The sequence below is a fragment of the Biomphalaria glabrata genome, chromosome 14 (assembly GCF_947242115.1).
Source record: "Biomphalaria glabrata chromosome 14, xgBioGlab47.1, whole genome shotgun sequence".
In the NCBI taxonomy this organism is placed as follows: domain Eukaryota; kingdom Metazoa; phylum Mollusca; class Gastropoda; family Planorbidae; genus Biomphalaria; species Biomphalaria glabrata.
The window spans coordinates 24,686,488-24,707,446 of NC_074724.1; the positions used below are offsets into that span (position 1 = coordinate 24,686,488).

The 20,959-nt window shown below is 34.0% G+C and overlaps 1 protein-coding gene across 4 annotated transcripts in view; it reads right to left on the reverse strand.

The window, feature by feature from the left end:
* LOC106055190 (uncharacterized) overlaps window positions 1–17,571 on the reverse strand; it is a 45,725-nt gene extending 28,154 nt beyond the window's left edge. For 3 of the 4 annotated variants that reach the window (XR_008774842.1, XM_056010972.1, XM_056010974.1), the window contains exons 1-3: window positions 17,332–17,571; window positions 4,795–5,051; window positions 2,770–2,866 (exon numbers count right to left, since the gene is read on the reverse strand). Coding sequence is in view for 3 of the 4 variants with exons in the window: in XM_056010972.1 (XP_055866947.1) it covers window positions 2,770–2,866; window positions 4,795–5,051; window positions 17,332–17,392 (415 nt within the window). In the remaining variant the exon portion in view is untranslated. Of the gene's footprint in view, window positions 1–2,769; window positions 2,867–4,794; window positions 5,052–6,739; window positions 6,851–17,331 lie in introns of those variants that run through there. The other variant, XM_056010973.1, reaches the window with a different exon arrangement.
* Between the last annotated feature and the right edge of the window lie 3,388 nt (window positions 17,572–20,959).

The window sequence follows — 20,959 nt, forward strand, 5'->3', positions numbered from 1 at the left end:
TTCTTAAAATAATTATGATAAATTCATGTGAAATTACATAAACTCTGTCTGGATATGGAAAGGGCTGCAGAGTGAAAACGATTAATCCTCGATCCTTTAATAATTTCTGCTAAAGATTGCATTTGGCATTAAATAATAGGGGTGGGGCGACTCGATATAAGAATTTAATTTATATTATATATAAATTATATTAGTGACAGATTTTAAAAAAAAAATTTGTAATTTCTTAACTATAATACAAAAAGAAAAAGTATTGGTTTGTCCGATGGGGGGAAATGCAATTGCATGTATCACCTCTCCCAACTGGTCAAACCCTTTTTCATTTAAATTTACTAATGATAAAATTTGAGATTAGAGTAAGACATAATATACAATGGGTTCACATATCAATTCGTAGTTTGTATTATATAGATATTCAACCAATTTTGTTCCCAAACTATGATTCTCCATAAAAAAAGGACCGCCCCCCCCCCACTCAGAGGGCTAGAGTGGGGAGGGCAGTACATGCCATCCACCCCACCCCCCCCAAACCCACCGAATCGGCTAAGATACCAGAACGGGAGCGACATGATATAAAATGTATATATTAATTCAACTAATTTTGTTCACAAACTATGATTTCTCCATCAAAGTAGGACCGCCCCCCCCCCCCCCACTTAAAGTGCTTAGGTGGGAAGGGCAGTAGAGGTATTCGCCCCCCCCCCCCCCCAATCTGCAAACAGGGAACGACATAATATAAAGATCGGTTAAAATATCAATAACAAGTTTTAATCATATAGATAATTTAATTGATTCTGTTAGCAAGTTGTGATTTCTAAAAAAAAATTGGACCCCCCCCCCTACTCGAAAGTGTAAGTGGGGGGGGGGGGGATTGATACCATCGCCCCTCCCGACCCCACCAAATCGGCCAACATACTAGAGGGGGGGGGGGACAAAATAATCAAAAAAGAAATAATCAAAAAATAGGTTGTAAAAAATTTATTGTATTTTAAATGTCATTTTTAATGTTTTTCTTGATTGCTGTTGTCTCTATTTAATCTTACTCACAGAAACTGAAAGTGTAAATGAAGTAAACCTGCTAGTGAGAGATTGCAAAGTGTGGCTAAAGTAGCACTGACATATATAAAATGAATGTTTTGAAGGACAGAACACAGAGGATGTATATATGAATCTAGAGTTGATTGAAAGATGCCTAGTGATGATGAAGGGGACAGATCAAGTTATTCACTCCATTTTTTAAAAAACTATCTACCTCATGGATTATTACTTTCAAGTAGTCATCACAAGAATTTAAAAAACACTGCTTATATTAATGTATATCAATTAGTTTGGTTCAGTCATGTAATTAACTCTTTCTCTCCTAATCGACGATACCATTTTTGATTTTTGACCTCATTAATTAAATTAATGTTAAATTTTTATACTTGACTTTGAATTATATAAAAAGATCATGCATTTCCCTTTAATTCTATACCAAATACAACATTTTCTGATAACAAACAACAAAGCTATTGAAGCCCAATCATAACAGGGGATGTGAAATAGTAATGAGCAAATGAAGAATTTCTTCAAAACGTGAAAAAATAATTACGGAGAGAAAGAGTTAAATTTGTAATAGATCTAGACTAACAATAATAAATCTGTGCGATTAGAATTATTTTTATATTTGTTTAGTGTAATTTTATGCTTTAAGCATTCCTAATACGCTATGATCCTATCTCTTGTCGGGAAAGGGGAAGAAAGAACAGGGTATCTGGGTGATCACTTTTTAAATGTATTTAAAATAAAAAGAAACCTGAACTTGAATATGTAGGCTAAAGCCTTCTCAGGCTTCTCAAACCAATGTGGTAACCACTCTGCTAGTGAAGAGCATATGAACATGAAAGATTGTAGAGTTATCTATAGTTTCTATTTAATGTTTGTGCTTACTAAGCCTGAGACGGCAGCCTAATATAAAAGGGACCAATTCAGCTTATACCACCACTTTAGTCAAGTACTATTTCTTACCCTTGTTTGAGACACCAAAACAAAGTAATTTATTACCAATAGTTAATTAACTAATTGGTTAATTTTTTTTTATTGATTCTTGTGTTGTCAGGTAAAAGAAATAATTGTGCAAAATTTCAGCTTGATCCTAGATTGGGTGTCAGAGAAATAACTTTTGGCCAGAAAGAGAGGCACAGACAGAGTGAATTTGTAAAAACAAAAACAGATGTATAATATTTAGACTTTGTGTCTTATATACCTAATATAACTTTTACTGATTACATACCAAAAAGTTATTCAAGTTTAATCATAACAGCTTAGTTAAACACAATTGAGCAAAATGAATAATTCCATTGGAATGTGGATAATAATTACAGAGAGAAAGAGTTAATGAATTAATTAATAGTTTCTTACTCTGGAAGGGCAACCTGCTAAATCCACAAAACACTAATATGAAGTATGTTTTTGGTCAGATTCTTTTTAATTTTAAAAAGTGAATGGCTTTGTAGTGAAGTTCCCAAGCCCATTCTGCCCATCAGAATTATGTGAGTGTTATCACCATGGAGTTCACTAGAGCTCAAATGTTAAGCTATTTCTTTATTTTCAAGAATGGCAATGTAATGGAAAAAACTTTTTTTTATATAATTTATAGCTTGAATTCCATTATTTCTGAGATACATTAGTCCTGACTAAAGTATCACACAATACTAATTGACAAACAATTTATTTTATTTATTTGGTACAATTTTCTCTCTTAAATTTCAGAATAAGACATATACCTACCTGCAACGATTATGGTAATATTCTTTGATATCTCTCTATTAATTGAAAGCCATAAGGCTATGTACATAGCTGAATCATCTGGCCCCACATCATTTATCTGAGAAGAGCAATGAAATAAAAAAAACTTTGTTTCAATGAAATGTTTTCACAAAGCAAATATTAGCAAATTAAGAAAAAGAATGTTAAACATGCAAAATATACATTTGTGGCTGGTAAATCAAATCATTTGTAAGTTAGTCAATGTATTTTTGTAGAAAGGAAATTATTTGTGAAAATGTTGTCTAAGACAAAATTAATTAACAAATCCTATACAAAGTTTTCTTTATAATTGATGAAATACACAAGTCTTTGATAAAATATTTACATCAACATACAGTATTAGATATAATCTTAACACTAACATTTAATTCTTTTATTTTACTCTAGCTTTCGTTTAATTCTTAACCTCTAATATTTTACCCACAGCTTATCTCCCCTTATTTAAGAAATCTAATTCTCTGCTAGGTGGGTTTTGTTCTATAAAAACAAAATTAATTCATTACCAGTAATTATAAATATGGTATCAATTTTTAAAATTGATTCATGCTTTGTTAGGGGCAATGAATAATTGTGCAAATTTTCATCTTGATCAGAGAATGGGAAGTGGGAGAAATAACATAATGTACAAAATTTGGCATAAGCTTTGTAAAAAACAAACTTCCTTTTTTTGGGATAAAAACCTATGCACCAAACAAGGCTAGTGGTGGATAAAGTACCTATAGGAAGCCCATTTGCATTCCTATAATGTAAAGCCATTTACAAAAAAAAAAAAAAAACAGAAAAATGGTGTCACATGAAAAAACCCATCTATATAGCCTATTACATTACTTCTCTATTGCATTTCCATCTTATGCAATGATTTCTGTTCCATTTAACATACTAAAAAGCTAACCCCTTTTTGGGGCCAAAAAACATATTTTACTCCGAATTGGAGATGGAATTACAAGATGGAATGATTACTAAACATCTAAATAGAAAATCCAATATAATAAAGCTTACAAGCAAAGCACTTAAGGTACAGGGTATTCTCTGAACTTCAATATACGACTTTTAGTTGCTTGATAGTATGGTAGACATTAACATTTTTTTTTTGAGGTGGTGACATTTCAATAAGTAAATCCGTGTCAATATAAAGCTTTTTTTTTTTTTTTTTTCAAAAGATAAAAATAATTTAAACATTTTTTTTATTATTGTTATGCTGTGTACTCTAAGGCAGTGGTTCTCAAAATGTGGTCCACAAAAAGATGAAAACTGTAAACAATTAAAATTACTTCTTTGCTATAAAGCCAGTTTTATTAACCGATCAGATAATTTTAATATCAACCTGCCCCTCACTACTATTTAATAGGCCATTAAGAGGCTGAAAATAAACAGACATTAATATACAAAATTTGTTTGGTGATACCAAGATTACTACTTGAGTAGAATAGTGTGTTTTTTTTTCTTTTTGAACCAAATGATTACTGTGCATCTTTCTCAAATTTATATGGCCTATTACTAAAGATATTATGATATGACTTAAAATGTACACATACATTATGGAAATCATCTTGACTGATCAAAACGTTTAAAATTCGTAAAATCTTAATGGGATGGGGGGGGGGGGGGGTGAATCTCAGGATTTTGAGTTTCAGTATTTTTTTTAGTATGTCAATAATGGGAACCTGATTTACATTGGGAAAGTAAGGCTATTGGTCATTGTGGTCATGTGACACCCTCTTTAACCATAAGTCATAAAAACAGATGAATCTCAGGATTTTGAGTTTCAGTATTTTTTAATATGTCAATAATTATCGAACCTGATTTACATTGGGAAATTAAGGCTGTTGGTCATCGTGGTCATGTGACACCCTCTTTAACTATCATAAGTCATAAAAACAGATGACCTTTACATCAACTGCTCACAAAGATCTCAAGGTCTGAAAGGGGTATTTTAATTATTGTGTTTAGCAAGGGAAGAATTTTGTATGTGACCATAGTCATTACCTGTATTCCCCAGGTATTATAAGAGACAATATTTGGAATTTTGCTCTTATTTACAGTGCGTAAGACTGAAAAAAATTTATTCGCTTTTTGGCCAGGCTTCTGAAGGGTCCAAGAATATTCAACAAAAGTTGGGTCATCTATCATTTTCTCATAACTTCCAGAAACTTCCGGGAATGGGTTGGGCAGCTGTAAGGGCTCATTTTTACCACTACAATATGTAAAGTTTCCTCCATTTACATTCACAATAATTCCATTGCCTAAAAAAAAAAAAATTAAAACATAACATATTAAACAATATCAATTTTGAGGTGAAAAAAATGTCATTAGCAACATAGTCACACTAAAAAAAAAAAATTCGCCTTTCTGTAAAAAAAAAAAGTTCACCCATAAATGATATTTTAAAATGCTCTAACTAGCCTACCATTGTAGTTTTAAGTACCATTTTAAGTTTTGCTATATTCAACAAGTCCTGGCAAATGCACAAAATAACTACCATTTGCAAGACATCTGAAATAATTCCAGTACCCAAAAAGAAGATCATTGCCTCTAACAACGACTTACATCCTGTAGCACTTACATCAATTCCAATGAAGTGCTTGGAGAAAATGATTCCAAAATACCTACTGAAAGAAGTAGAAACATGTCTTGACCAGCACCAGTTTGCTTACAAACAGAAGTATAGAAGATGTAATACTATTCATGCTGGATGGTCTATACTATCATCTTGATCACACTCTGTCAATAAGAAAACTGGCTAACTATTGACTCATTCTTACTTAAAATGAAAAACATGGCCAAAGACTGTGATATCAGGGCTATTACCACAGAAGAACACAGGGACATCTCCATAAAAGACGATTTTAATAACTGGACTGGACATCAGTATCTGATGTAATCCTAAGGCTAGATTTCATCCCTTGCACATAAAACTGATGATCCCATTTGAGGGAAAATGGAGCACTCTTCAGGTCTGCACGCTAGTTGCAGCATGAGTTGAAGCACCAAGCCTCTTCGTGAATCTTACTCCTAAATGCCACTTTTTCCACTAAATCTAGAAAATATTCAATCCAAATTCATTCAAACTTAAATCAAGAGACTTCTATCTGACAAAATTATTAAGCCTTCCATGTCCCAGTGGCGAGCCCAAATAATTGTGACAATGAATGAAAGGTACAAAAAGAGAATAGTTTTTGACAATAGTCAAAACCTCAATGGATTCACTAATCGTGACGTGTACACTGTGCCAAAAGTTGATGAAATGGTACAGGAAATATCTAAATACTCAATGTACAGTATAGTACACTCGACTTCAAAAGCGCTTAGCACCAGATACCTATCAGGAATAATGAGAAGCGGTATTAGTTTAGAAGGTTAGATACCTACACCGGCCACCATGTTGTTTTTAAGCATATGGATCTCCCTTATCTATATTGAACATTTAATAAATATTTTTCAAGACAGTTTTTTTGTTCTTATGCTGTCAACTTGTTTATTACGTTTATTTGCTGAAATGAAGGTCTAAATAAAATGTTAATAAAAATTTGACAAACTTGTTATTTCTTTTTTTTCCTCCTTATGAAATTATTAATTAAAAAGATATTTGGTTAACATTTAGATCTATAATGATCTATTAAGTCACCAAGCAAAGTGAAATATTGCTAAAATAAAAAAAATATATGCATGAACAAAATGAAACATACATGTATATCTACATATTTAGATTTTTCTTTTGAACAAAATTATTTTGCATTATGACTTAGAAATCTATTTAGAGCAATGACATAATATGTGACACATATTAATGTAGGAAATAAAACATTTTATTTTAGAAGGGTAGCAGTATCTTATTTATTTTTACCTGATTAAGACTACAGTTAGATCTATACATTTCTAATAAATTTCAAGCGCACATCACAAAGAGAAAGAATGATTTTATTAAACTCACACAGACAATGATGGCGTAATCCCCTTTCTCACTCGCTGTCGTCAGTAGTTGGAACCTACATTGTTGGCCGGCCTCAATAAGTAGTTATGTATGACAAATACACTCTGCTTGTCATAGTGTCTCCTCCCCCTCCCATATTTGGTCGACAGAAGTAGCAACACTCATAATATTTCATCTTGCTGCTCAGAGATTTGATAAAGTCTTTGATTTTCATTGGCCCAATCTCTATTTGAAGCCATCACACGGTTACTAACGGCGATGCCATTGTAACATTTCCCGAATCATCCCTTCCACGCCACAGTCCAATCGATATTTTCCCTACTTTTAAGGATATTGGTTCTTTTTATATTGTTCATTGTTTTACATTCAATAGCTTTATTATTTCTTTTTGTTTTATTTGGGTTTGAATGAGTCACGCCTACTGTCACAGTCTCGTTGGACATTGAGTGTTATTTGTTCACCTTGGGTCAAGAATGTTAAAGCACAAAAAACCTCTAAGTAGAAAGAGGAAGTGAGAATTACAAAACTTAAGCTAGTCTTTCTTCGGTACTTGGAGCAGTACACATGTTTTAGGAGTTGTCTTGTTACCCGCTGTGATGAAGATGTGATTTAGTAGTGTACGTGTATGTACACCTATTCTAGAGGACTTATATTTTATGCCTGCTGAGATGCGGATGTAACTGTGCTTAATTATCTTGCATTATACTCGTTGTGTTTATATAACTACTATGAAGGATATCATGCCATTTCATATATAACCAAAGATTTGTAAATGGACGCTTGAAGTAGATACAGTATTATTCTCATTAAATAAACGCTATTTTGTCCGCTGAACACAGACTAAAGTCTGTATGTACTATTTATGTTTGTTAAGTACTGAAGTAAGTAGCAAGTTGTCACAGATGCCATTATAGATTTATTTGTATATTTCACATTTAAAAGCTTGTGTGTAAATAGAAATATAAACCCTTGACTGAGCCTCAGGAATTACCCCACAAATCTAGATCCTTGACAGCGCCTCAGGTTTTACCCAAGACGTAATTACGATGTTGCAAATCTATTGGTTGATTTGAAAATAAAGAAAGACATTTTTTAAAAGAGTTAGCGCCAGAGAATTGACGAGAGTAGAAAGAACGCCAGTCGATGAAAGAATTTCCTAGTATACAGTCGCGTTTTCTAAGAGCTCTGCTTTAAAAGCCTTTGTAATATTATTTGTGCTTGTTGATCTGTAACTTGTACATAAGCTGTACTTACGTTTTATATTTAAATAAAGTTCCAGAGTTGTGTTTTAACAAAGAATCTTTTATTGTGAATCCTAGATCGTCATTTATTCAACTATTTTAATTCAAGTAAAATCCCCGGCACCACAACACACGTTGTGACACAAGTAAATAGTCATAACTCAAAGACACACGAACCCAGAAGTAACGAGTACACAACACAGTCTTCAGACCATTTACCTATGAGTATATATAATTAACTCTGTGCATTCAGCAGTCATTCAAAATTAACCAATTAGTTAATGAACTATTGTAATTAGTTATTTTGATGGGAATCAAACAAGTGAAAGAAATTGTACTTGACTGATGTGGTGATATACATATTTTATTTATTATTATAAAAACAACAAAGATTAAGTTACATTAAGGCTAAAACATACCAAGCTTAAAGTTAGAGGTTATATATTTAATGTGAATTTTTTTTCTATTAAATTTTTTATTCGTCTTTGTATGTTCAGGGTTCATAGCCAATTTCATGAATGATTTTCCAGGTTTTTAAGGTAGAATTTTAGATTTTCAAGGTATGCATCACACCATAGCAAGCAATATATATGTATATATATTTACATACAGATTACATAAATATATAAAACAAACAAAATATATATGTATTTAGCACTGAAAAAAAAAGTATTTATTTTACATAAAATAAAAAAACAACAACATTAAAATGTATGCTGATAAGTTGAAATCACACCTCCAAAAAAAAAAAAGTATTCATCTCTAGTGTATCCTAAGCATTTAAATGCAACTTTTTAATACATTACAACACACACAAAAGCTTGCAATACAGAAGTATTTTTTAAAGATATTAAATGTAATTAGATTTTTTAAAGGGTGAAATATATGTATGTTACTTATTGTTACTTGATTTTAGAAATAATAAATATTTTGCCAACATCCCACTCAGAACAGAAACAATGTCATTAGCTGTGGTATGTCCACAGAAAATGTAATGAAAGTTATCTTTTAATTAAATAACGACTGTCATCCCAAAAACCTCAAACAACCAATTTTTTCCAAAGATTTACTATTCCATTTTTTTTAAATAAGACACATTCTTAGAGATGCCTTCGTAATGTGTATTCTCTGTGATGGAAATGTAGGCCTACTGTGGTGAAATAGTTGCTATTTGTTTATGTTTGTGTAAGTCGTGAGAATGTGTTCACAACATTGCTTTAGTGTGCTACTGTCTAAGTCTCTTTCGTCAGTTCATGTGTCGTTCTAGTTTAATAAAGCCTTGTTTTAGGTTAATCTTCAGTGTCCTTTATTTCTTATTACACCTACATTCTTAGTTCCTATATGTGTACCCTATTATCTCATAGATACTAAACTCATGGTGGGCATTTGAGGTAATGTTTTATTTATTCTTTTATTAACTGAACTTAAATCATCCTCATAAACAGAGCCTGTAATATATAGGTCTATTTGTATGTTTAATTGACATTTGCTTACTAAATAATGGCTATTGGAGGGGGGAGGGTATTAGACCTATATCTCTTTTCAACAAGATCTATATAGTTTATCTGCCTTTAACGACCGATATAACTTTTTAAGGACTTTTCACAGCTGTGTGCGAAATATTTTCGTTAAATCTACAGTAGATCTAGACTCTTGATCTAAGTCACTAAAATTCACGAACTTTTCACAGCTGTGTGCAAATTATCTTCATTGAATCTACCGTAAATCTAGACTCTTGATCTAGGTCACTAAAATTCGCGGACTTTTCACGGCTTATCTTCACAGAATCTATCGTAGATCTAGAACCTATAATAGACTATAGATTCTAACTATAAATCACTAAAATTCGCGGTCTTTTCAAGGCTTCACAGGGTTAGTAATTATCTTCACTAGATTCTAGTAATTGTAGTGATTTAGCGTAAATCTAGACTAGAGTGTCATTATGTATATGTCACTAAATTTGCGGACTTTTCAGGGCTGTGTGCGATTTTATCTTCTCTGACTCTACCGTTAATCTAGACTCTAGATCTAAGTCATTATCGTCACTTGATTCTAGTGATTTAGCGTAAATGTATCAGGGCTGTGTGCTCATTATCGTCACTTGATTCTAGTGATTTAGCGTAAATGTATCAGGGCTGTTTGCTCATTATTGTCACTTGATTCTAGTGATTTAGCGTAAATGTATCAGGGCTGTGTGCTCATTATCGTCACTTGATTCTAGTGATTTAGCGTAAATGTATCAGGGCTGTGTGCTCATTATCGTCACTTGATTCTAGTGATTTAGCGTAAATGTATCAGGGCTGTGTGCTCATTATCGTCACTTGATTCTAGTGATTTAGCGTAAATGTATCAGGGCTGTGTGCTCATTATCGTCACTTGATTCCAGTGATTTAGCGTAAATGTACAATCTAACGTATTTCTAGAGTAATCTATATTATAGACTCATTAGATGTATCGAGGTCATTAAATTGACTAAAATTCACGGAGCGTTCATGTTAGGTGCAAATTATCTTCACTAAATCTAACTTAGATCTAACTCTAGATAGGCTACTATTACTCTAGACAACTCTAGATCTAGATGATTTACGGACTTTTCACGCGAAGTCACTCTTACTGTTACAAAAAAATGTTAGGTGGAGGGGGTGTAGCCTACACATTAGGCTGGTTATTTGCTCTAATTATAGTCAATAGTCACTACACACTAAATCTAGCGATGCCTCTAGCGATGCTTGATGTAAGCGAAAAAAAAAAACCAAAGGTTACCACAGTGATAAATAGCGAAAATAAACACCAGGCATCGGGAGGGAAAAAACTCAAGGTTCAGTTTTAAAATTCAAGTTTTTTTCGCTTTTTTTTTTTTATTAAGTTCAAGGCTTTTTAAAGGCCTTGAATTTAATAATCAAATTCAAGGTGTATTTAATAATCAAATTCAAGGTGTTTTCCAGGTTTTCAATGTGGCTACAAACCCTGTATGTTATTAATTTTTTAAATAATTTATATTTAGGCTTAAAGTACAAAAGCTTCTTTGCGTTCTAAATGAATTTCACTATTAGATCGAATAGCTGTTAGAAACAAAGACAGAATACAAACACCAAAAGTTGACAAATAACTAAAGGGAGATAGTCCAGTGTTGAGCTTTAAAGACAAAAAATTGCGTATATATATATATATTTCCAATAACAATATACAGTAAAAAGAAATTAAACTTAATAATATATAACCAAATGACATATATTTGTAATTTGCATTTTTTTTTCTGCATATTCTTAAAATAATATCCATACAGATAAGAAGTACCTGATTCTGCATATCTCACCATGTTACTAATACCCTGAAATCATGACCACAGATGGTAACCAAACATAACCTCAATTACTGTGTTAATCATTCTTTGAAATGCACTCCAAATGGAATGCAGCAAAACTGATAAAAAGCTAACACAATGTTACCATCTGCGGTCATAATTGCAGTAGCGATTGCTACCACTCTTTATCAAGACAACCAACCTGTTGGCAGTGTTGCTTTTTTTTTTCAAGAATACTCACTAACAAAGATTTGAATTTATTACAATATATCTAATTTAGGTACTCTCACAGGCAGCCATTTTTGATATAAAAACACATTTGACATCAAAACTATTTCCTGTTCTGGTTTTACAAAACTGAAATTAAGCATGTCCTAAGAAAAGACATTGCTTTATAACTGAGTGTTTTTATGACATTGTCTAAAGTTAGAAAATTCATTCAGCTTTCCAATGATACCAAATTCATTATGATAAAACGAGTCAACGACCCTTTAAAACTTAGCACACTTTTTTTCATGTACAAAATTTCACTAAGGTCGGAATGACCTTCTATCAATAATACCTGTTTTTTACATTAGTAAAATAAAATTAGTGTACACTAAAACATGTAAAATTGAATGAATCACATCTTTATACCAATATCATTGATTATTAACATAAAATATAATAAAGATCTGTATGCTTGGGAGTTCTTTTGGACAGTAGATGTCGAGACACAAGAAGCTAAAATCTGTAAATCTATGTATCTAAAATATTCTTTCAAATAAATATAATTATACTTTAAAAATAGATCTAAATCTCAAGATTCTTTGTCTAATCTATACTATTGTTCTATAACCAGATAGATCTAGAAAAATAGTCTAGATAATAGTTTTTCGTAATTTACTAGATCTAGATCTAAATGATATTTTAAAATTTTAATTTCATTTTGATTTGCCACTTATAAATTAAAATTCCTCACTTGAAACAATACAATTTGATATATATACTTTTGTATACAAAAATATTATTCACAATAGTTTTCGAAATATTCACATTAAAAAAAATTTGCTTCACTTTTGAACCAATAAAATAATGCTAGCATCATAAATTTGGAGTTGTTGGAAAACATTTTTCATCCTCTTTCATTCTATCACACATTTGTTGGTATAGGATCAATAAAAAAAATTTTGTGCAATTGAACTGAACTACTACTCTAGTCTAGTCTAGATCTAGAGTAGTTTATGCTATTCTGACACCTATAGGCCCAAATTTGAAAGTTTGACTTTGACAGCGCATTATTTAACAATGGTTCGACATAGAAAAGAAAATGAAGAATCAAAATCTTTAGTTTAAGGAGAATAAGGATGACTACTTATATTTGTACCCCTAACCTATATTTGTTATTATATTTAAGGTCAAAGAGGCTGTGTTTTTTCATTTAATTCTGACAAATTTGACCCACATTATTTGATTCTGGACACCATAATTTATTTCAGATAGTCTCTATATTTAGGCATCAATAAACTCAGATTTTAATTCTATATATTAGCATTAAATTAACTATATTTTGAGATCCCCAGGCATAGTCCCTCACATTAAATCATTAAGATACATGTTTTTTAACTATGCATAAATACGAACACAAAAAATAAAGATACCTAAACTAGGTCACTGGGATACTGACTTCTATACCGACTTTTAGACTTATTTTATGTTTGCATGATTATTAGATGTGTGTTGAATGTTTATGTTTTTTGTTTATTAATTTAATAAATTTCTAATACAGATGATATTTTGTAGTATAGATACTATAGTACAGGTTAGGATAGCCATTCTTGCCTAACTGAATCCTCTATATTCTCTCTCTATAAATCTAGATCTATCTAGTAGGTCTAGATCTAAGCATTTAACGTCATTCAATGTATCAAGCTAACTCCAAACATTTGCCCATTTATTCTCTATAAAAAACAAAACAACAACAAACGAACAAATATAATATAAGATCATTGACATTGATGTCCAAAACTGGCTTTCCGGATGGCTGCCTGGTCGTGCGGTTTGCACGCTGGACTGTCGTTCAGATTTATCGATGGTCCCGGGTTCAAACCCTGCCCGCTCCCATCCCCCGTCGTCCTGCGGGAGGTTTGGACTAGGAAGTAATTATCTTCAACTCTGAAGGAACATCCGAAACATGTAAAACATTTTACAAACATTCCGAAATAAACTTTGGTAAGAAAATCGTAATTTAATTTAATTCGGACACCCTATTAATTTTTTTTTTTTTTTATGGAATCAAACAACTTGGCTTATGAATCAAATAAATCAGTTCCAAAAACAGAATAAATATTGACGGGCTCATTAGTATAGACTTAGCCAATAAAAAAATATAGTCTTAACCCTAGGTAGGAAGAGGTAAAGTCATCCAGGTAACAGGAAAAAACAACAACCTGACTAACAAATTAGAATTTCATTTTTCGGTAATCATTCGACGGTTGGGTCCCCTTTGGAGAATGCTATGCAAGTGGCAGCATCCTGTCTATCCTCACGGTGTCTAGTTAAAGTTAGATCTAGGTTCCTACCGGGTACATGGTATTAGTGCATATAATCATAATCTGGGTCCATAATATAATGTAGGTCTATTATATAGATCTATATCTAATGTTTGTTGTGTATTTCAAATTAATGTTATTGTTTTTAGCTTTTTTTTTTTCACGAAAAGTATTGTTTGGGTGTTGTTTTTTTTTTTTTTGTCAGTGACTGGTTATAAAAAGTATGGTGTTCTATTTTGACCATATATCGAAATGTGTATACATTTTTTGAACTACCCTTAGAGACATTTATAACATTTGTAGTAACACAAATATAACTTTTGACTAATTGATTTTTTAAATAAAAATAAATAAACAAATATAAAGTGTTTTCTTGACTTTCGCTGGTAAAACATTCTAAGACCGCACGCTAAGGTCAGATTTTCGCGGTAGGCTATTAATTTCATATATACGATTACTATTTGATTGATGTGCTTGTACAGCTATTTCTGCCAATCAGCTTCCAGAAAGTTTGGAGATGATGTATTTAGTTGTTTTTTTCCAATAGGCTACTTTGCATGAACATCTTGTGGCAGTGGGAAAACCCATGTCACAGTGTAAACAAAAAAAAAGGAGTATATTTTTAAATTTTTTTTGGAAAACCCGTGATATAGCCCTTCCAGGGCTGCTCCTACAGATTGCGGGGATAAGGAAAATTTTAAAAGTGAAAATTAGGATTTTGTTATAGAAAATAAATTCGTCTTTGCATTCTATTCATACTTTACTAAGTACAAAATCACCCCGAAATGATATTTTAGTCTGTTTTTAAGGAGATATGCATGAGTTTTCAGAAGATTTTTGTTAATTTCAGGATATTTTCATGACTTGTTCGAATATTTTGCAATTTCAGGAGAATTTCAGGTACCCTTTAATAATAATAAGTTAAAAAAAGTTAAATTTAATAATTTACAACTAGAATTCACGCGGGGCCTATGAAAATGCGGGGCAGATCGGGCACACAGCCATAGGTTGCAGTGGCCTAAGACCTGACTTCCGCCTAAGACCGCCCTGAGCCCTTCCGAAAAAAAATCGAGTCTGCGAAAGTGTATAAGACCTTTTTAACTCTTATAGTACACTTTGTTCTTATAGAACCTCTACTTGGCTTCAATTTGCAGAGTGAGAGAGGAGACATAATATTAGTAGTGCGCGAGTGTTTTCTTTTTATTTTGCTTCTGTTAACCGGTACAGTACAGTATATTTAATATAACATTAGTTGCCAATAGTAAGCCAACAGTACCTACGTAATAGCCTATGTTTTGTAACAAAAATAAGGCCCACAGCGTTAAAGACGAATTAACCAGTTAGCGAGATGCGATACGGTATATATAGTCAACCCTTACGGCCCCACCCCTGCTCGTCCCTCCTCCTTTTACATTCTGGACTTGGAACCAGACAATGTTGGAATTGCTGGCATTGTAACTAAATTTTATTTTTAATAACAATTTTAACTTTAATTTAACTTTAAATTAACTAAATTTTAGTGCACGTCTAAAGATATTATATCGCACAATAGGAAGTTTACTAGGAATTGTGTGTGTATTATGTCTTAGTTATACTCTTGGGAAAAGCATGTTTTGGAGAAGTACTGAATTAATTTGGTGTCCATGTACATCCCTTTGAGTCGACACACCTAACGCCCATGGCTATTCAAATCGCTCCCGTCCGCTATGCCATCATCCTCATCGGAAAGTGCAAACGGATCGATCGGCGGACTTATTCCACCACAGACCGGTATATTGACAAAGGCCATTGCATTATAAAAGACCCCTTCCTCTCCCCAAAAAATCGTTATACGGATGGGTCTGCATTAAAGGAACCTGCTAGATTTGGGTTTAAGGACCTAATAGTCTACATAGACAGGAATTAACAATAGGCTGTTCGATCCATGCGACTTCATCGCATGTTCCATGGATACCAAACTTATAGAGGGATGATTAGAACAGTTGAGGCTATTATAAATAGAACCCGAATACTCAAAAAACGAAACCACGTTGGTACTATTGTTTAGTAACTGACTTTCGCTTCAGTCTTGTTACAATACCTTTATTTAAGTCAGAACTTGTAAAGTTTAAAATCTCAAAAAGAAATAGATCTAGAAATTTTTTCACCTTCACCCGACATTTGTATTCGTTAACCTGACGCTCACAGACACCTTGTTCACCAACAGTTGGTTCGTTCATGACAAATCATTTATTGATAATTTTCTCACAGACAAATTCACTAGATAGTAGGTAATACATATTGTTAATACTATATATTCTCGCCGCATGTTTAATTTTTTTACATTAAAACTTTTATAGCTATTATTAAAAAAAAAAAAAAGAAATTGATTGCTAGATATCGGATCTAATCCCACACTTAAAACTACAGGCAACACATTTTTACTTCATGCGTTCTTTTACACTCATGTCCGTCATGTAGTCTTGTTCGCCCCACCCACATTTGCTTATCTTCTTTATAGCGGTCCGATTCCATTATGCCGTTATGGTCAACACTTGTTAGGGCCTTCTTCTACCTATACCCCCCACCCTTTCTATCTACCCATTCAGCTGGATACTTTAGCACCTAGTTGAGTGCTAGACAGAATGGCGGCTATAGAAGTAATAAAACATTAGAAGAGGAGAAATGGTACATTGACAAGCCATTGCTTTTTACATTCATCTACTTGTTTGCAAAACATTTTTATTGTTATCATTGAGAAATAAAAACAAAAACCACAAAATACTTTAAAAACTTTATTTCTTTAGATATACATAAAAAAAGTTTTGTCATAAATATACATAAATTATCAGTGCAGAACACATTACTTTTTTTTTAGCTAAACAAGAGGAGAAAGAGAGGTGCGCGCTGCAGGTCACGCCAGTCCATCAGTGTACTGAGAGAGAGCGTGACCTCCATTACAAAGGCACCAGAGAGAGGCGCGCGCTGCAGGTCACGCCAGTCCATCAGCGTACTGAGAGAGAGGCTCGCGCTGCAGATCAGCATACTGATAGACAGATGCTAACTTATTGACCTCACAGGCCAGGCACCCAATCGTCGAATGATTACCCATTTTTCTTACATAAAAAGACAGCTGCCTAATTGGAAGGAAATTGGGTCAGAATCATTGGAAAATGGACAAGCACATTATACAGCTGCTTGGATGGCTGCCTGGTCGTGCGGTTTGCGCGCTGGACTGTTGTTCGGATTTATCGATGGTCGAGGGTTCAAATCCTGCCCGCTCCCATCCCCCGTCGTCCTGTGGGAGGTTTGGACTAGGAAGTAAACTATCTGATCTTCAACTTTGAAGGAACATCCGAAACATGTAAAACATTTTACAAAAAAAGCGTGCTAGTTTTAAAATAAATATTAAAATAATTATTTAATGACCACAAAAACAGCGAATGTCCGAATTCATGTAGTGTCCGAATTAAATAAACTACTATATTGTCTTTATAAATATAGGTCTACCAGTATCTAATAGTAAGGTAAATTTACCTGTAGAAAATAAAGACCATATTATTAATATTGCTTTGAATGGCAGTATCCTAGAGAACATTTCTGTATTGGTAAAACAGATCTAAGAAAATAAAGTATAGAGTTATAGAGTCAAGATCTCTCTATATATAATATAGATCTAGATCTAGTCTAGATGGCAAGATCTCTAATTCAAGTTTATAGATCTAGATCTAATTGTTGCTGTTTAGTAGACACGGAAGTCAGGAAATACAAAAAATTGCTAACCGGAAACGCGCATCGTATCAATGGGACAGTTCATCTAAAAAAAATCTTACATTTTATTTTATGAACTCTACCCAGAAATGATGATTAATCCAGTTATTGGAAAGTTAAATCTAGTTATTATTAGTGTAGATCAGTGGTCTACATCTTTTTTTTTTTTTGGCCTACCGCCCCTTTTCGTATTTTTTTTCCTTAAAAAAAACGCCATCGCCCCCTCTAAGAAAAATACTAATAAAGAAGCGAGAAAAGGAAAAGGCAAATTTGAATAAAATGGCATTTATTTATGCTTTGTTTGATTTTTTTATACTTTCATCAATATGGGGATTCCATGACAGTTTTTCATTTATTATAACACCTAGGTATTTTGCATTTTTAGTCTGTGTTACTGGTTTATTAGCAGTTTTGAAGACCCCTAAGTATAGGCCCAAGTGAGCGAGTTGTGCAGATCGCTTTTTCTCGATTTAAGGTTCCATATGTGTTAGATTCGCCTCAAACTAGTCAACATTTTTGTGTTTTTGAGAACCATAGTGCTTAGCTGTAGATTACATCTCTTAATTTCTCCCATCTGATAGAGATGTCTTCTTCATCACTTATCAAGGGGATTGAACTGTTCAGGAACTCGCCCAAAGAGTACAGACTTCTCTGGGTCACCTATACGCGAATGACGTTAATTCCCTAGGCTTAGTCCTAGGTTGACTGGAAATATAAGAATTTGTCCTACTTACACTTGATGAGTAGTTTGATCTTGCTTAACACTAGTGAATGGTCTGAATTGCAGTCCGCGTTATGGTATGAGCGGGTGTGGATGATTCTTTTCAGATCCATCGTTTGAGTGATGCACAGGTCAAGCTGGAGCCAGCTTACTGAATGGGTGCCGCCAAGAGACTTTGTAGCGTTCCTTGCCAGAGAAATATGTATTTTTTATACATAGTTCATGAGAGCTACAGAACTCAAGTTCCTTTGGCCATTGTCATTGATCTTGCCAACACCAAGAAGTCCCAAACATTTAGGCCACGCATCGTTTTCAGCACCAACTCGGGCATTAAAGTCTCCATTTACAGGCCTACAGAGGTGCTCGGACTTTGGGATGTTTTTAATTAAGTCCTCCAAATTTTGGAAGAATCTGTCTTTGTCCTCTTCCGGTGCAGCAAAGGTTGGTAAGCACAAATAATATTACATTGGCCTTTCGGGGATGCAAATTTCATATGTGCTACTCTGTTATTGCCTATGTGCTACTCTGCCTATGTGCTATGCTTCTGCTTGGTAAAGACGTCAAGTGTGTAATAAAACGTGTGTGTGTGTGTGGGGGGGGGGGTCTCAGTAGCTGCATGCTACGATTTGCTGAAAGTGTAAGTTGAATTCGACTTCAAAACGAAACAGAAACATAACAATTAAGCTTCAAGTGGAAATATCTTGTTTCCAATTAATCATTGTGATTTTATAAAACTGATTTCATTGCTACGAACACTTTCCTTACCACTAAACAAAAGCAACGATTTCGTAAAGGGAGATAAGTGTGCGTCAAGGAAGGATACTAAGACTAAGACTGCTTTATTGATCCTTACGGAAATTTGTTGTGATTACAAGGACTCCTTTCTCATATAAAGACAACACAACAGAAAAATACACATAAATACAACAGACAACATAAAGAGTTCATTCAGCGACTACACACAGGTATCTTGGTGCATTTCATGTTCCCTGATCAATGAGTGGCGGTGACAGAGTCTGACCGAGTGAGGTACAACGAGTTTTTTGTACCGCTCCGTTCTTGTTTTGATTGACAGCAGCCGCCCACTTCGCGACGACCTGACGTGGTTCTGATGGAGTGGGTGGCCGTTGTCTTCCATGATTTTTTCGATTTTTCTTTAGCACTTTTGTTCAAAAAGTTCCTTTAAATGTGATAATGTACGAGTGTAATTTTTGATGCTTTTTAATGATGTTTTCTAGATGTCGCAACAGTTTAGATGAGGCATTGCCTTGCCAACAAGTTATTCCGTATGTTAGCAGATTTTGTATGGTCGCGCCGTAAAAAGTCTCAAGGATCTTCTTGTTTAGTTTAAAGATATTGAGTTTGTATAGAAAAAAAAAGCTGGGTTGTTTTCTTTGTCAGAGTTCCAAGGTGGTCTTCCCATGAAAGCTTGTTGATGATAACGCCTAGATACTTATATGCGTTTACTTGTTCTATAGATGTAGTGTTTATTTGCAGTTCACGTATAGTTTGTTTTTTCTTTCTAAAGTCTATTATATAAGTTCTTTAGTTTTTGTGACATTCAGTTAACAAGTCGACGTCAAAACAAAATATACATTTCAAAACATTCTGCTCATTTTTAGATTGAGATTATGGCTTGTGTGCTTCACTTCTCTGTGTGGCAATGTGGGTTTTAAGCTAACTAACCCGGGCATGCTACCCTGCCTCATAGTGGCGCCCGGGTGGAAATGATCGTAAGAGGAAACGATTAGGCTAAAGGCTAGCAAAACAAGACTCCCGTGGGAGTGCCTAAGGGGGTGTGAGAGCATCCTCATTGGACTGCGCGGAGTTGTAAAAAAGCTCCCACAACCTTGTCACAATCCAGGCGCTGTTTCTCAAGGAGACGTTACATAAATGGCGTGTCTCGCACAGTTAGCCTGGTATAGAAAAGGAAAATGGCGGGGGTCTTAGTGTACGCGGTCTCTTGCCGCGAGTCTGACCCACCCGTCTCATTCAGGCCGGTGAGAGGGAGCTCTTGTTCACTTTTGCTGGCCTAGAGTTCCAAGAGCCGAAGGCTCAACTCTACCTGACAGTTTAAGAAGAAGAAGAAGAAGCTAACTAAGCTTTGGAGTGTAGTGAATTACCAGTGTGACATACATACTTCATGGTGTTTGGTACATACCCCTAAGTGTGCCAAAACAGCTACAAGTGTACCCTACATACCTCACTTTGTGCCTTACATACACCAATGTATGCCCTATATACCTCACTTTGTGCCATACATACACCACTGTATGCCCTATAAACCTCACTGTGTGCCCTATATACCTCACTTTGTGCCTTACATACACCACTGTATGCCCTATAAACCTCACTGTGTGCCCTATATATCTCACTTTGTGCCTTACATACCTCAATGTGTGTCCTACATACCTCACTGTGTGCCCTATATACCTCACTGTGTGCCCTACATACACCACAGTATGCCCTATATACCTCACTGTATGCCCTACATACCTCACTTTGTGCCTTACATACACCACTGTGTGCCCTATATACCTCACTGTGTGCCCTACATACACCATTGTATGCCCAATATATCTCACTGTGTGCCATACATGCCTCACTGTGTGCCCTACATGCCTCACTGTGTCCTATATACCTCAGTGTGTGCCTTACATACACCACTGTATG